This window comes from Spermophilus citellus (assembly GCF_964194105.1).
Source record: "Spermophilus citellus genome assembly, chromosome: 1".
NCBI lineage: Eukaryota > Metazoa > Chordata > Mammalia > Rodentia > Sciuridae > Spermophilus > Spermophilus citellus.
The window spans coordinates 236,151,001-236,169,326 of NC_138182.1; the positions used below are offsets into that span (position 1 = coordinate 236,151,001).

General features: G+C 32.7%; 1 protein-coding gene across 1 annotated transcript in view; it reads left to right on the forward strand.

The window, feature by feature from the left end:
* LOC308652527 (snake venom 5'-nucleotidase-like) overlaps positions 1-18,326 on the forward strand; it is a gene marked incomplete at both ends in the record, with an annotated part of 49,157 nt that overhangs the window by 21,719 nt on the left and 9,112 nt on the right. Inside the window, 3 exons of the mRNA XM_081300368.1 lie at positions 363-943; positions 1,924-2,071; positions 3,187-3,352. Of these exons, the coding sequence (XP_081156494.1) occupies positions 363-943; positions 1,924-2,071; positions 3,187-3,352 (895 nt within the window). The remainder of the gene's footprint in view (positions 1-362; positions 944-1,923; positions 2,072-3,186; positions 3,353-18,326) is intronic.

Here is an 18,326-nt window from a genome sequence, read left to right on the forward strand (position 1 = left end):
AGTGAATCTCAACATTTATCTCTACAAGACTGGGATCCTAATTAGAATGAGATATATTCAGTGTTTGTGTAAATATATCAAAATAGATTTTACTGTCATGTATAAATAAAAAGAACAAAATAAAAATTAAAAAAGGATTTTTTGATAATACAATGCTATCTGAATTGCAAAAAATCTGTAAAATGAAGGCCTCTAAAACTTATCATATGTAAATGGAAGTTGGAGTAATTCAATGTAGTATGTGATAAAATGCTTGCTCTTAACACATAGTCTTGCAAGTGTTGAAAATTCTATTGTTTGGAGAACTACAATAATTAAATATGAAAATGAAATAACAAAAAACATTTTGTTTTTCTTTATAGGAAACCATGAGTTTGATTTTGGTGTGGATATTTTGGAAGAATACATGAAACAAATGCATTTTACATGGTTTCTCAGTAATGTCTATGACAGATTTACTTCTGAACCTCTTGGACATGGTACAGTGAAAAAAATCATTCACTGGAACAATATAAAAATTGGGTTAATGGGATTAGTTGAAGAAGATTGGCTAGATACCTTGGCTACTGTTAATAAGTCAAATGTAAATTATAAAGATTATGTTGAAGTTGCTAATGAAATAGCAATAGAACTTAGAGAAGAAGGAGCAGATCTTGTTATTGCAATGACTCATATGAAATGGGGAAATGATACCAGACTTGCCCAACGAGCAGAAGGGATCAATTTGATTCTAGGAGGCCATGACCATGATTATGGAATCAGGAAGGTGAATGAAACTTGGATTGTCAAAAGTGGATCTGATTTTAAAACCTTGACAAAAATAGATATAAGATTCTTTGGTGCATCTTTTCAATATGTATTTGAGAAAGTGGACATTTTGAGTTACCTGGAAGAAGATTCACATATTAAAGCAATAGTAAAAGATTTTACTCAGAACATACAGGTATGTGAATTGCTTATATTATTTAAGTACAGACTGATCACATGGACAGTAGTGCAAAATAATAGTATGTAATTAGTAAATAACCAATACTGCAGATGGCATCTTCTTCATAATAATAAACAGTAGTTTTTGCTTTATTAGATTTGGACTTTCATGATCCACCTATATTTTATTTGGGCTTTATAAGTATATAACAGGAATTTTATAAGTATAACAGGAATTTTTATAAATATAACAGGAATTTAGATTGGCTTCAGTGTTTAGACTTATTTAGCAATCACTATGAAAACACTTTTCTGTACTTAATTCTGCAAGAATTTATTTTTTAATGAAGGGATTACTTCTCAAAGAAGCACTGGGTTAACAAAATTACAGGTGACTTTTACATCAGCTTATAATAACAAACATTCTTTTCTCCCTTCTTTCTTCTTGAATACCATAAACATTTATAGGCATTTGAAAGTCTTGTTTTTTTTCAAGTATCCTCTACATATTGGACAAACTGTAGTTCCTTATAGGTGTATGTGTGTGTTACATTTGTAACAGCTGATGGGAAATATAAACCAGGTTGTATTTACATCTTTGTATGTATTGTTTCATATGACCTTGAGTACCTGAATTGGTTCTGTGTGAATAGAGCTCTCTATTTTGATTTTGGTTGGTGTATTAATGGATGGCTTTGTTTTGGATAAGCTTGGTGTCAGGAACTGCTTTTTTATAGTAGTTTTCTGTTTCTCTAATGTATAGATAGTATTTCTTAAAATTTATGATAATCTGACTCTTTAAATGTCTTTGAAAAAAATAAATTATTGTTGATATATGTATTATTTTGATATCTATTTAGTACATTATTTGGAGAGGAAGAGTTTCCATAGATTATTCAATTTTGGAGGTAAAGAAGAAATGATTGAGAAGAGAAAAATTAATTTAAATGCTGATAAATGTTTATTTTAGATAGCTTATTTTTTCCCTTGTTTTAGTATATGTTAGAAGAAGTTCTTTGCCCAATTGACATGGAATTAGATGGTCGTGAAATTACTGTGAGAAGATCTGAGAGCAATCTTGGAAATTTGATAACTAATGCAATGTTGGAAGCTACTCGTGCTGATGTAGCACTACTCAATTCAGGTGATTTCATTATTTAATTTGTTAAAAATAAACACAAAATGACTAAAATTAGATATTAAAAATGTACAATAACAGTATTCCTTTTTTAATACATGAAAAGTCCTATATCAAAATTCATTCCATTAACTCGATGAGATCAGCCCTTTATATTTTGTTATGCTTAGGTACAACATTTAGCATTAGGTACTCTATTTGAAAATTAAAGCATCAGGTTTTTAATTTTTAATGAGATTTGAATGAAAATGTGGCCTCATTGTTATCACTCTTAAATGTGGTGTGCTATCAAGTTTTGATGATATGAGAAGCAATGGACTGAAATCTTTTATTTAACTTTTGTTCTTTACCTAAGCTCCTACCTGAGCTATAAGAGGAAGTGATGAGGGAAATCTTGTAGGGTAAATGGGGAAACTATTCCTAACCTAACCAATTTTGTGTACTAATAGTTTGAAGTTGACTTATCTTGGGTTATGAGATATTAAGATTCTCTATAGAAAATTTCTAGCACTTTTTTGAAACAAGCCTTGATCCATATGCTTTAGATACTTTAGAGCTTTAGATACTGTGTATAGTCACAGTGAGTATGGGATGGATGACTTCAGAAATTTAGAATGTAACATCATGTAATATTCTAGCTATAAATTCCTCTTAATGCTATTTCCACTGAAAATACAAGTGATCTTAATCTTACATACAAATAATTAAACTTGTGGAAACACTTCCTAAGAGTGAAATTTGTTTAACTTTAAAATTATTAACTTACAAATTTTTTGTTTTTGCCACCTGTGTACATCTTTAAAAATAGATGATCTTTGCTTTGGAATTTCTTAGGCAAGTTCGTCTGAAAACAGGAGGTGAGGTAGTGGCTTTCCAGTTGTTGTATTCTGTAATGTAGGAGAAAATGGTAGCTAATATGAAATTAAATCTTCCAAAAATGAATATGTTAGACATGATTAAGATAGAAGTAAACATGGGGAAGAGATTAGAAAAATAATTAGGAACTTTTATCAAGTGTGGTATATAACTCTGAACTTTTGAACATAAGACATAAAGGTGACATTTTATGGAATAAATTAAATTAAAATATATATTACTTTTTTTCTTTTAAATTATTATAGGTACACTCAGATCTGATCGAATACATCCAGTAGGGAATTTCACTTTGCATGATCTTTTGGCTGTTCTTCCAATAGTAGACCCAGTTTTAGTTGTTAGAGTAACAGGTGCACAGCTGCTTGAAGCACTTGAAAATGGGGTATACAAGTACCCAGCTCTCGATGGGAGGTATGTATAAACATTTCTAATAAGTGACACACTCATCAATTATTTTTATATAATGAAACTAAAATATATGACAACACTTTTAAGTTTTGAATTTGTAAAACTTTAAAATGTTAATGTGTAAGGGTGATGATAAAATCATCTCAAATTTTTAGTAGTGTGAGACTGATAAAGTATTAGAATGTAAAAAATATACTTCCTATTAAAAATTAGAGTTATTTAGTTGTTTATTGGTATATTTGGGTGGGTCCTTTCACATTTTAAGTATCTAAAATTTTATTTTTAAAATTACTTTTCTTATTTGAGAAATAAGGTACTATTTTGTGGTCAGGCTTTATATACAAATCCCACTATAAAATTTGTAGGCAAATCAGAAAAACTAGTAGACTTAAAGATTTGGGGTGCATTTCTCCCTTTCTCTTTTTTAAAAAAAATTTGTTTTAATTAGTTACATATGACAATAGAATGCATTTATGCACTTTGATATACATAGATGAGATATAATATCTCATTTTTCTGAGTGTACATGTTGTAGAATAATATTGGTCATGCAGTCACATATATATATAAAGTAATAACGTCTGTTTCATTCTATATCCGTCCTATCCCTACATCTCCTCCCCTCCCTTCACTTCCCTCTACCTAACTATTCTTCTCTAGTGCCCCACACCTTATTGTGAATTAGCATCTGCATATTAGAGAAAACATTCAGCTTTTGATTTTTTGGGATTGGCTTATTTCACTCAGCATGATATTCTCCAAATCCATTCATTTACAGGCAAATGCCATAATTTCATTCTTCTTTACAACTGAGTAATATTCCATTGTGTGTGTGTATGTATGTGTATATATATACATACACACACATACACACACACATATCACATTTTCTTTATCCATTCATCTACTGAAGGTCACCTAGGTTGGTTCCATAATTTATCTATTGTGATTTGAGCTGCTATAAATATTGACGTGGCTGCATTACTGTAGTATGCTGATTTTAAGTTCTTTGGGTTTAAACTGAGGAGTGGGATAGCTGGGTCAAATGGTGGTTCCATTCCAAATTTTCTGATGAATCTCCATACTGCTTCCCATAGTGGTTGTACCAATTTGCAGTCACACCAACAATTTATGAGTGTACCTTTTCACTCCTGTCCTTGCCAATATTTATTGTTGCCTGTATTCTTGATAAATGCCATTCTGACAGGAGATGAAATTTTAGTGTAGTTTTGATTTGCATTTCTCTAATTTCTAGAGATGTTAAATACTTTTTCATATATTTGTTGGTTGGTTGTTATATTTCTTCTTCTGTGAAGTGTCTGTTCAGTTCCTTATCCCATTTATTGATTGGGATATTTGTTTTTTGGTGTTAAGTTTTTTGAGTTCTTTTGTATCCTAGAGATTAATTAATCAGAGATGCATGTGGTAAAGATTTTCTCCCAATATGTAGGCCCTCTCCTCACATTATTGTTTCCTTTGCTGAGAAGAAGCTTTTTAATTTGAATCCATCTCATTTATTGATTCTTAATTTTACTTCTTACACTTTAGGAATCTTTATAAGGAAGTCAGATTCTAGGCTGACATGGTGAAGATTCAGGCCTACTTTTTCTTCTATTAGGGTCAGGGTCTCTGTTGTAGTGCCTAAGTCTTTGATCCACTTTGAGGGATTTTTGTACAGTGTGAGAAACAAGAGGTTGAATTTTATTTTGCTACATATAGATTTCCAGTTTTGCCAGCACCATTTGTTGAATAAGCTATCTTTTCTCCAGTGAATGTTTTTGGCACCTGTGTCTAGTATGAGATAACCCTATTTATGTGTGTTTGTCTCTGTGTCCTCTCTTTTGTACCATTGGTCCACAAGTCTATTTTGGTATCAATACCATGCCAATTTTGTTACTATGGCTCTGTAGTATAGTTTAAGGTCCGGAATTGTGATGCCTCCTGCCACTTTTCTTGATAAAGGATTGTTTTAGCTATTCTGGGTCTTTAATTTTTTCAAAATCAATTTTATGATTGCTTTTTCTAGTTCTATGAAGAATGTCATTGGGATTTTAATCATAATTGCATTAAATCTGTGTAATGCTTTTGGTAGTATGGCCATTTGGACAATATTAATTCTGCCTATCCAGGAGCATGGAAGATCTTTCCATCTTCTGAGGTTTTCTTCAGTTTCTTTCTTTAGTGTTCTGTAGTTTTCACTGTAGAGGTCTTTCACCTCTTTTGTTAGATTGATTCCCAGGTATTTTTTGAGGCTATTGCGAATGGGGTAGTTTTCCTAATTTCTATTTCAGTGGATTCATTGCTGATATATAGGAATGCATTTGATTTATGGGTGTTGATTTTATATCCTGTTACTTTGCAGAATTTATTTACTAGTTCTAGAAGTTTTCTGGTGGAATTTTTTTGGATCTTTTAAATATAGAATCATGTCATCAGCAAATAGTGACAGTTTGAGTTCTTTACATATTTATATTTCTTCTAATTCCTTTGGCTAGAGTTTCAAGAATGATATTGAATAGAAGTGAAATATTCTATATTCATTTTCAAGAAAAGTGAAGCAGGAGGATCACAATACCAGACCTTAAATTTGTTACAGAGCTAAAGTAATAAAAGTAGCATAGTATAGGCACCAAAATAGACTTGTGAACTAGTGGTACAGACTAGAGGACAAGAGACATACCCACACAAATACAGTAGTGAAAGAGGACATTCTTGTCTTGTTTCAGTTTTTAGAGAGAATGCTTTTAATTTTTCTCTATTTAGAATGATGCTGGCCTTGAGTTTAACATATATAGCTTTTACAATGTTGAGGTATGTTTGTACTATCCCTAGTTTTTCTAGTGTTTTGAACATGAAGGTGTGCTGTATTTTGTCAAGTGCTTCTGCATCTATTCAGATGATCATATGATTCTTGTTTTTAAGTATTAATATGAATTATGTTTATTGATATCCATATGTTGAACCAACCCCGCATCCCTGGGATGAACCCCACTTGATGGGGGTGCACTATCTTTTTAATGTTTTTGTATGCAATTTGCCAGAATTTTATTGAGAAGTTTTGCATCTATGTTCATTAGGGATATTGGTCTGAAGTTTTCTTTCTTTGATGTGTCTTTGTCTGGTTTTGATATCAAGGTGATATTAACCTCCTAGAATGAGTTTGGAAGGGTTCCCTCTTCTGTTTTGTGGAATACTTTCAGGAGTATTGGTATTAATTCTTCTTTGAATGTCTTGTAGAACTCAGCTGAGAATCCGTGTGATCCTGGGCTTTTCTTGGTTGATAGGCTTTTGATGGCATTTTCTATTTTATTATTTGAAATTGATCTGTTTAAAACATGTGTGATCTCCTCATTTAGTTGGGTAGTTCATATGTCTCTAGAAATTTGTTGATTCTTCAATATTTTCTATTTGATTGGAGTATAAATTTTCAAAATAGTTTCTAATTATTTCTGTATTTCAGACATGTACATTGATATTTCCTTCTTCATCTTGTATTTTAGTAACTTGAGTTTTCTCTCTTTTTCTCTTTGTTAGCATGGCTAGGAGTTTATCTATTTTATTTATTTTTTCAAAGAACCAACTTTTTGTTTTGTAAATTTTTTCAGTTGTTATTTTTGTTTTTATTTCATTGATTTCAGCTCTGATTTTAATTATTTCCTATCTTCTCCCACTTTTCATTATTTTTTATTTGTTTTAAATGACAATAGAATTCATTTATGCACTTTGATATATCACACATATATGGGATATAATATTTAATTCTTCTGAGTATACATGTTGCTGAATCATATTGGTAATGTTAATTTGAGGGCTTTGAGATGTAGTGTAAGGTCATTTATTTGTTGACTTTTTATTCTTTTAATGAATGCTCTCAATGCAATAAACTTTCCTCTTAGTACTACCTTCATAGTATCCCAGAGATTTTGATATGTTATATCAGTGTACTCATTTACTTATAAGAATTTTTGAATTTCATCCTTGATTTCTTCTATCCATTCACCATTCAATAGAACATTATTTAGTATCTAATTGTTACAGTAGCTTCTATTTTTTAATTTCATCATTGATTTCTAATTTCATTCCATTGTGATCTGATAGAATGCAGGGTATTATTTCTGTTTTTTTTTTTTTGTATTTACTAAGGGTTGCTTTAATAGCATAAGACATGGTCTATTTTTAGAGAAGGAGCCATGTGCTGCTGAGAAGAAAGTAGATTCACTTGTTGATGGTTGAAATATTCTATATATGTCTCTTAAGTCTAAATTATTGTTCGTATTATTTAGTTCTATAGTTTATTTAGTTTTTGTTTGGTAGATCTGTCTAGTAGTGAAAGAGGTGTGTTAAAGTCATTCAGTATGATTTTGTTGTGATCTATTTGACTCTTGAAATTGAGAAGGTTTTGTTTGATGTACATAGATGCTTCACTGCTTGAGGCTTAAATATTTATGTCCTGCTGATATATACTTCCTTTAAGAAGTATGAAATGTCCTTCTTTATCTCTTCTTATTAACTTTGGTTTGAAGTCTACTTTATCTGAGATGAGAATGGAATCCCCTGCTTGTTTATACAATCCATATGAGTGATAAGTTTTTTCCTATCCTTTCACTTTCAGCCTGTGGATGTCTTTGCCCATGAGGTAAGTCTCTTGAAGACAGGATATTATTGTGTCTTGCTTTTTAATTCAATCTGCCAATCTCTATCTTTTGATTGATAGGTTTAGGCCATTAACATTCAAGGTTATTATTGAGATATGACTTTTATTCCCTGTCATTTTGATTTTTTTCTGGTTTTTAATTTGACTTAGTTTCTCCTTTGGTTAAATATTCCTTAGTGTCAATCCTCCCTTGCTGGTTTTCACTTAATCCTCATGGAATATTTTGTTGAAAATATTCTGTAATGTATTCTTTCTAGTTGTGAATTCTTTGAATTTTTGTTTATTATGGAAGGTTTTAATTTCATCTTTGAATCTGAAACTTAATTTTGCTGGATATAAAATTCTTGGTTGGCATTACTTTCTTTCAGAGCTTGAAATATATTATTCCAGAACCTCCTAGCTTTGAGGGTATGGGTCGAGAAATCCTTGGAGATCTGAATTGGTTTCCCCCTGTACGTAATTTTGATTTTTTTTTCTCTCACAGCCTTTAAGATTTTATCTTTATTCTCTGTGTTATTTATTCTCATTATAATGTGTCTTGGTGTGAGTCTGCTGTAGTTTTGTACATTTGGGGTCCTGTAAGCCTTTTGTATTTGATTTTCTTTTCCATTCTTAGGTTTGGGAAAATTTTTGTTATTATATCATTGAAAAGATTGTGATTCCTTTGGTTTGTGTCTCTACTCATTCTATTATAATCTATTCTGATAACTCTTAAATTTGGTCTTTTCATGTTATCCCATAATTCTTGTCTATTCTGTTCATGGTTTTTTATCATCTTCTCTGAATGGTTCAAATCTGCTTTCAAGATTATATATTTTATCTTCATTGCCTGACTTTCTGTCTTCCAAGTGGTCTAGTCTGTTTGTGATTCTTTCTATTGAATTTATAATTTGGTTTACTGATTCCTTTATTTTGAAGATTTCTGCTTATTGATTTGTTAAATTTTTTGGTAGATGTTGCTGGACCTTTATTTTATACATTTATTTATATGTGGTGCTGAGAGTTGAATCCAGTGCCTCACACATGCTAGGCAAGTGCTCTACCACTGAGCTACAACCCAAGCACTCTGCTTGTTTATTTTTTTCCACAATCTCTAACTCTTTATTAAAGTGATAATTCACTTCCTGTATCTTTTTATTTGATTTTACTCCTTAAACTATCCTTTACTTCACAGATTATTCTGAACTCCTTCTTGGATATTTCTTCTACTGTGTTATTAGTGGCTTCTGTCATCTTGGTTTGTTTGACGCGCATTGTTCTCTTGGTTTTTCATGTTGTTTGTGTGTTTTCCCATCTCGAAGTAGGATTAAGACAACACAAATTCTATCCTGTGGACCTATAGTGTCCCTGAAGGTTTCCAGCACCTTGCCTTTATGGTGAGACCAATATCAACAGCACCCAGTATAAAAAATATATAGCCTTAAACCTAATAGCTCCCACTAAAGCATCTACTGCTTTCTCACATTAAACCAAAATGATGAATTCAATAACTCTCTATAGTATAATCAGAAAATTTGTTAAAATGGTTTACAATTTCAAATGGTGGATGAGAGAACAGAGGTAGCATAGTCCACGATGTCCATGAGGGAGGAATGAAGAAGCTAGAAGCAGAAATTCACAGGAAAAGTGGACAAGGAGCCAACAGAGATTGGCTGATGGTTGGAGAAAAGTTGGAAAGAAAATCCAAGAAAACAGACAAGTGAGAGGAAGAATACAAAGAGAAAAAAGTAAAGACATAAGAATGTAACAAAAATGCAAAACACCATTCATAATATCATTGTCCTCCACACACTGATGCATGAAAAACACCCTGTTACAAATATTATAGAGATATCAGCAAATTTGAAAAATAAATAAATAAATAAATCTGTCTATCTCAATGGAAAGTCAAAGTGTTTCCATCAGTGTTCAAAAGCTTCTCAGCCCTGTCTCTGATGTCTATCAGGATCACCAGGCCCACAGCAACCTTCTGAGACTCAGTCACTATCCCACCAATCTGGTCTTCAGATACCTCAGGCTCAGTCGCACTGCAGTCCCAAGATCTCAATGCTGTTCCTACTTATGAATAATGCTGTTATGAGAATTCATGCACAAGTGTTTGGACATAATTTTTTTCATGTCATTTGGGCATATACTTAGTAATAGAACTTCTTGATCATATGGTTAGTCTAAATTTTTTGAGAAACTGATTGTTTCCCAAAGTGGCTACATAATTTTACATTGTTCAGCATGTGTTTATTGGCCATTTGTGTATCTCCTTTTGAGAATGTCTAATTTTATATATTGCCTTTCAAAAGTGGGTTATTTTGTTTTTGTTATTGAGTTATATAAGAGTTCTTTTTATCTTCTAGATAAAAATCTCTTTTCAGTTGTGATTTGCAAACTGGAACACGAATGTTTTTTAATTTTTGAGAAATACAGTTATTTTTCTTTTGCTACTTGTCTTTTATTGCCATTTTATGAAACCATTGCCTAATTTTTATGAAGAATATAAAAGAAATTATAAGCAGTGTGACCTTTTATATTTGCTTTTCTCACTCAGTGTCCTTCAGATCCATTTAAGTTAGTGCATGTGTCTGTTTATTACTGATTAGTATTACATGTTATAGATGTACCATAATGTAACCATTACATTATATTGAGGAATTCCAGTTTTAGACTATTCAGATAAAACTGCTATTATTATTAGTGTACAGGTGTTTGAATATAAGTTTTCATTTCTGTGATAAATGATCAGAAATGTAATTGTGGGAGCATATGGTAAATATATGATTATTTTCTAAAGAAAATGCCAAACTGCTTTCTAAAGTAATTACACCATTTCCAACAGCAGTGTATGAGAGATCCCAGTTTCTCCGCAATTTTATATTATTTATATTTTAAAATTTAATTTTAAAATAGGTATACATTGGTTTAAATTTCATTTCTCTAAAGAATAATGAGCACTTTTAAAAAAATGTTACTCTTTTTTTTGCATTACAATTCTTAATACACATATATACCACAGTTTATCATATCTCTGTTTGTATATATGGTATGTTGACACCAAATTTGAATTTGGTGTCAAAATTTTTTTTTCACTTGTCAGTAGACCTTTATTTTATTTATTTATATGTGATGCTGAGAATTGAACCTAGTTATCACACAATTCGAGACAAGCACTCTACCACTGAGCTACAACTCCAGCCCAATTAGCACTTTTAAAGTGCTTATTAATGATGTTTATCCTCTGATGAAATGTCTATTCATGTTTTGGGGCTATTTTCTAATTGCTTTTTGGTTTGCTGTTGAGTTTTAAAGGTTCTTCATACATTAGATGAGAGTTGTTTGTGAGTTGTGTGATTTGTAAATATTTTCTTCCAGTCTTGTAGTTTCGTTTTTTTTATTGATTGTTCAAAACATTACAGAGCTCATGATATATCATCTTTCATACATTTGACTCAATTGGGTTTTGAACTCCCATTTTTACCCCAAATACAGATTGCAGAATCACATCTATTACACACTCACATTTTTACATAATGGCATATTAGTGACTGTTGTATTCTGCACATTTTCTTAGTAGGGTTTTCATGGAGAATGAGTTTTTGATAAAGTCCAATTAATTCGTTTTTTAATGCATCTTACTTTTGGTTTCATGTATGTGAACTCTTCACCAAACCCTAGTTCTGAAGATTTTCTTCTATGTTTTCTTCTAGAAGTTTTATAGTTTTATGTGTGAGGTTTAAATCTGTGATTCATTTAAAATATTAAATACTTTATAAGGTATGAGAGTCCTGTTGAGTTAGAGGTTTTTTTATTTATTTTTGCCTGTGGATAGCATATCTTTCTGATGTCGTTACTGTCTCTTCATCATTGAATTATTTTTTTTCTGTTGCAAAAAATTAGTGATTGTGTGTTTCTATTTTTGTTCTCCATTCATGTCCCTTGATCAATATGTCTTCCCTATCAATACCACATAGACTTGATATATATTATGTCTTAAAACCACTTTATTCTTTCTCAAAATTGTTTTAATGATTTTAACTCCTTAACCTTTCCATATAAATTTTAGAATGAATTGTCTACAGCAATCAGTTTGGGGAGAATTGACATCTTCACTGTCATGAATCTTCCAGTTCACAATTGTGCTATGTCTCTACATTTTATTTAGTTTTTATTTTATTGCATTTTGTAGTTTTCAGCATACAAGTTCTGTACATGTTTTGTTAGGGTTACACCTGAGAGTTTCATTGTTATGCGTTATTATAAATGGTTTATGTTTCTAATTTTGATTTCAATCTGCTCATTGATATATAGAAATATATCATTGAATTTTGAATGATGACCTTGTATCTTGCAACCTTACTAGTTCCAGGAACATATTTGTATGCTCCTTCAGATTTTCTTTGCTAACCATGTGTCATTACAATTTTGCAAATATCCAAAACCAACTTCATTTACACACTTTTATTTTCTTTTCTTGTTTTATTGTTCTGGCTTATATGACTAGCACTATGTTCAGATTTGGTGAGAGCAGATATCTTTGTCCTGATTTTAGGAAGAAAAAATACTCATGTTTTCATCTTTAAATATGATGCTAGCCATGCATTTCTTGAAGAAGTTCTTTGTTAAGTTGAACTAATTTTCCTGTATTCCTAGTATTCTGCAATTTTAAAATTATGTGTTAATTTTTTTCAAATTCATTTTATGAATGAATTCATAGAATCATGCATTTTTGCCTTTTTTTAATTTTTTTATTGGTTGTTCACAACATTACAAAGCTCTTGACATATCATATTTCATACATTAGATTGAAATGGGTTATGAACTCCCAATTTTACCCCAAATGCAGATTGCAGAATCACGTCGGTTACACATCCACATTTTTACATACTGCCATATTAGTGACTGTTGTATTCTGCTACCTTTCCTATCCCCTACTATCCCCCCTCCCCTTCCCTCACATCTTCTCTCTCTACCCCATCTACTGTAATTCATTTCTCTCCTTGTTAATTTTCCCATTCCCCTCACAACCTCTTATATGTAATTTTGTATACCAATGAGGGTCTCCCTTCATATCCATGCAATTTCCCTTTTCTCTCTCTTTCCCTCCCATCTCATGTCTCTGTTTAAAGTTAATCTTTTCTTCCTGCTCTTCCTCCCTACTCTGTTCATAGTTGCTCTCATGATATCAAAGAAGACATTTGGTATTTGTTTTTTAGGGATTGGCTGGCTTCACTAAGCATAATCTGCTCTAGTGCCATCCATTTCCCTGCAAATTCTATGATTTTGTCATTTTTTATTACTGCATAGTACTCCATTGTGTATAGATGCCACATTTATTTGTTGGTTATTTCTTTTTTTGAGGAATGACCACCAGGCGATGAATTTCCCTCTTAAAACTGCTTTCATTGTGTCTCATAGATTCCGATATGTTGTGTCTGTATTTTCATTTATCTCTAAGAATTTTTTGATTTCCTCCTTTAAGTCTTCTGTAACCCATTGATCATTCAGTAACATGTTGTTCATTTTCCATGTGATATAGGATTTTTCCTTCCTTCTTTTATCATTGATTTCCAGTTTCATTCCATTATGATCAGATAAAATGCATGGTATTATCTCCACCCCTTTATATTTACTGAGGGTTGCCCTATGGCATAATATATGGTCTATTTTTGAGAAGGATCCATGTGCTGCTGAGAAAAAAGTATATCCATTTGATGATGGTTGATATATTCTATATTTGTCAGTTAAGTCTAGGTTATTGATTGTGGTATTGAGTTCTATAGTTTCTTTATTCAACTTTTGTTTGGAGGATCTGTCCAATGGTGAGAGAGGTGTGTTGAAGTCACCCATAATTATTGTGTTGTGGTCTATTTGATTCTTGAACTTGAGGAGAATTTGTTTTATGAATGTCGCAGCACCATTATTTGGTGCATAAATATTGATAATTGTTATGTCTTGTTGGTGAATGGTTCCTTTTAACAGTATATAATGTCTTTCCTTATCCCTTTTGATTAACTTAGTCTTGAAGTCGATTTTATTCGATATGAGGATGGCCACCCCTGCTTGCTTACGAGGACCGTGTGCGTGGTATATTTTTTCCCATCCTTTCACCTTCAGCCTGTGTATGTCTTTTCCAATCAGATGTGTCTCCTGGAGGCAGCATATTGTTGGATTTGTTTTTTTAATCCATGATACCAGCCTATGTCGCTTTATTGGAGAGTTTAAGCCATTAACATTCAGAGTTACTATTGATATATGGTTTGTACTTCCAGCCATGTTTGATTATTTATCCTTTTTTTAAAAAATTTAGTTTGTTCCTCCATGATTATCTTTTCCCTCGCCCTCTGTCTTTACTGAGGCACTTCCCACTGATGGTTTTGGTTATTGTTTTTCATTTCTTCCTCATGTAGTGTTTTGCTCAAAATGCTTTGCAATGCTGGTTTTCTGGCTGCAAATTCTTTTAACTTTTGTTTATCATGAAAGATTTTCATTTCGTTGTCATACCTGAAGCTTAATTTTGCTGGATACCGAATTCTTGGTTGGCATCCATTGTCTTTCAGTGTTTGAAATACGTTGTTCCAGGATCTTCTCACTTTCAGCGTCTATGATGAAAAATCCGTTGTTAACCTTATTGGTTTACCCCTGAATGTAATCTGCCTCCTTTCTCTTGTAGCTTTTAATATTTTCTCTTTGTTCTGTATATTGGATATCTTCATAACAATGTGTCTTGGTGTTGGTCTACTGTGATTTTGTGTGCTTGGTGTCCTGTATGCATCTTCAATTTGTATATCTGTTTCCTTTTTTATTTCTGGAAAGTTTTCTGTAATTATTTCATTCAGCAGGTTACTCATTCCCTTGGTTTGAAGCTCTGTACCTTCTTCTATCCCGATGACTCGTAAGTTTGGTTTTTTTATGTTATCCCATAACTCTTGGATATTTTTCTCGTGATTTTTTACCAGCCTTTTTGAGTTGGCTAGACTCTTTTCAAGATGATATATTTTGTCTTCATTATCTGACGTTCTGGCTTCTACTTGCTCCACTCTGTTAGTGATACTCTCAATTGAGTTTTTAATCTGGTTTATTGTTTCCTTCATTTCTAGAATTATTGTTTCATTATTTTTTATAATCTCTATCTCCTGATAAAGATGCTTAACTTCTTCTTTTATCTGTTTATGTAATTCATTCTCAATGTGTTCTTTCGCTGCTTGAATTTGCTGTCTTGTATCCTCTTTAAGGTTCCATTCCATCTGTCTAAGGTGTTCCTTGAGTTCTTTATATGACCATTTTTCTGATGACTCTAGGTCCTCCTGAATATTTAGGCTGTCCTGCATTGTTTGTACTCCTTTTCTTCCTTGCTTTTTCAAGTTGCTCATGTTACTTCTTGTTCTGTTTGACTGCTGAGTTACTGTTTACTCCTATAAATTTATTTGATGCTTGGGAGGAAAGGTATTAGAAGGGAAGGGAAGAAGTCACTAAAGAGAATGAGAGTAAGCAGGTAGAATTCATGGAAAGGGGAATAAGATAATTGAAAAGAAATGAAAAGACAAAAGAAGAAAAAAAATAGTAAAGAAAAAAAGAAAAAAATTTAAAAAAAATAATAAAAAATTAACATTAAAATTAGAAGAAAAAAAATTTTAAAAAAATTGTAAAAAAAAATTTAAAAAACAACAAGAAAGAAAAATGAAAATGAAAGAAAAACACAAATCAAAAAAAACTAATAAATGCAGTCTTAGAGTTTGATTAACTTCTCTTCCAGTAGGTGGCGCTGTGCCCACCAGGCCAAGTTTCTCCTGTCAGTACGTGGGAACCAATCACTGTGCAGGAGCTCCTCCTCCCAGACTGGGCGAGTCTCCAATCCTGAGTGCCTAGGGCCTCCTCTTGTGTCTAGTCACTTCCCCACTTTTCCTCTAGCCAGGCCCCTCTCACCACAATACTGGCTACATGCCAGGTCTGCTGCTCCCAAGAGCCCTCTTTTCATGGACGACTGGGCACACTCTCCCTGTTTTCCATTCCCTCAGACCCTAAGTTTGTAGAGCTTGGGGCTGAGAATCCTCAGCGAATTTTACTTGCCCTCTGATAGCCACGCCCCCAGTAGCTGGTGCAAGAGACCTCAGTTGTCAGCACTGGTGAGAGCGGTTTCCGGGAGTTCCACGCTACGGGTCCCGCGCCACGTCTGATTCCCTCGGTCTGGCTATCGCGCTCACGGGAGAGCTGGAAGGGGCCCTTACGGGAGGGCTGGGAGGGGCCCTTAAGGTTTCCCTGTTGTGTAGAGAGGGAAGGCTAGGGAATTACACACCTGTAGTCGCAGGTTTCAATGAGGTTATCTCCCGCATTTTTGCCTTTTGAAGTTGTGAATTTGGTAGATAATGTTAATTGATTTTTCAAATATTGAACTAGTTTTACATCTCTGGAATAAACTGCACTTGGTAATGGTACATGTTTATTTTTATAATATTTTGTTAAAGATTTTATGTCAGTATTTATTTATTTATTTTGTTTTAGTTTCTGTAATTTTTTATTTATATATGACAATGAAATGCATTACAATTCTTATTACACATATAGAGCACAATTTTTCATATCTCTGGTTGTATACAAAGTATATTCACACCAATTCATGTCTTCATACATGTACTTTGGATAATAATGATCATCACGTTCCACCATCATTTCTAACCACATGCCCCTTCCTTCCCCCCAACCCCTGTGCCTTGTCTAGAGTTCATCTGTTCCTCCCATGTTTCCTCTCCCTATCTCACTATGAATCAGCCTTCTGAAAAAAAATTGGCATTTGGTTATTTGGGACTGGCTAACTTCAGTTAACATTATCTTCTCCAGTGCCATCCATTTACCTGCAAATGCCACGATTTTATTCTCTTTTATTGCTGAGTAATATTCCATTGTGTATATATGCCACATTTATTTACCCATTTACCTATTGAAGAGCATTTAGGTTGGTTCCACAGTATAGTTATTGTGAATTGTGCTGCTGTAAACATTGATGTGGCAGTGCCCCTATAGTATGCTGTTTTTAAGTCCTTTGGGTATAGACTGAGGGGAGGGATGGTCAAATGGTGGTTCCATTCCCAATTTTCCAAGAATTCTCCATACTGATTTCCGTATTGGCTACACCAGTTTGCAGTCACACCGGCAGTGTATGAGTGTACCCTTTTCCCCACATCCTCCCCAACACTTGTTGTTTGTATGCATAATAGCTGCCATTCTTACTGGAGTGAGATGAAATTTTAGAGTGGTTTCGATTTACATTTATCTAATTGCTAGCGATGATGAACATTTTTTCATATATTTGTTGATTGATTGTATATCATCATCTGAGAAGTGTTTCTTCAGGTCCTTGGCCCATTTATTGATTTGGATATTTGGGTTTTTTTGGTGTTTAACTTTTTGAGTTCTTTATGTACCCTAGAGATTAGTGGTCTATCTGATGTGTGAGGGGTAAAGATTTGCTCCCAAGATGTAGGCTGTCTATTCAACTCACAGATTGTTTCTTTTGCTAAGAAACTTTTTAGTTTGAGTCCATCCCATTTATTGATTCTTGATTTTAATTCTTGTGCCACAGGAGTCTCATTAAGGAAATTGGGGCCTAATCCCATATGATGGAGATTATGGACTATTTTTTCTTCTACTAGACATAGGGTCTCTGGTTTTATTCCTAAGTCCTTGATCCATTTTGAGTTGAGTTTTGTGCATGGTGAGAGATAGGGGTTTAATTTCATTTTAATGAAAATTATAGAACCCTAAAGAAATAAGTCAAAAAAGACCTTAGAAGATGGAAAGATTTACCTTGCTCTTGGATAGGCAGAATCAATATTATCAAAATGACCATATTTCCAAAAGCACTATACAGATTTAATGGAATTCTGATCAAAATCCCAATGACATTCCTCACAGAAACAGAAAAAGCAATCATGAAACTCATGTGAAAAATAAGAGACCCAGAATAGCTAAAGCATTCCTTATCAGGAAGAGTGAAGTGGGTGGCATCACTATACCAGATCTTAAACTATACTACAGAGCAATCATAACAAAAACAGTATGGTATTGGCACCAAAACAGATTGGTAGACCAATGCTACAGAATAGAGGACACAGAGACTAACCCACAAAATTATCTTTTTGTAATATGGAGAAATATTGGATGCCTAACATGAGTTGTAAAGTGTTCTTCATCTTTTTTTTTTTACTAAAATTATAGAATTAGTGTCAAGTAGTTAGTATAATTTTTTAGTAAAATGCTTTGGGCTGATATATTCCTTTATTTTTTGAAACTTAACTCCATTGCAAGCATATACTACATTTATCCATTTACCTAATT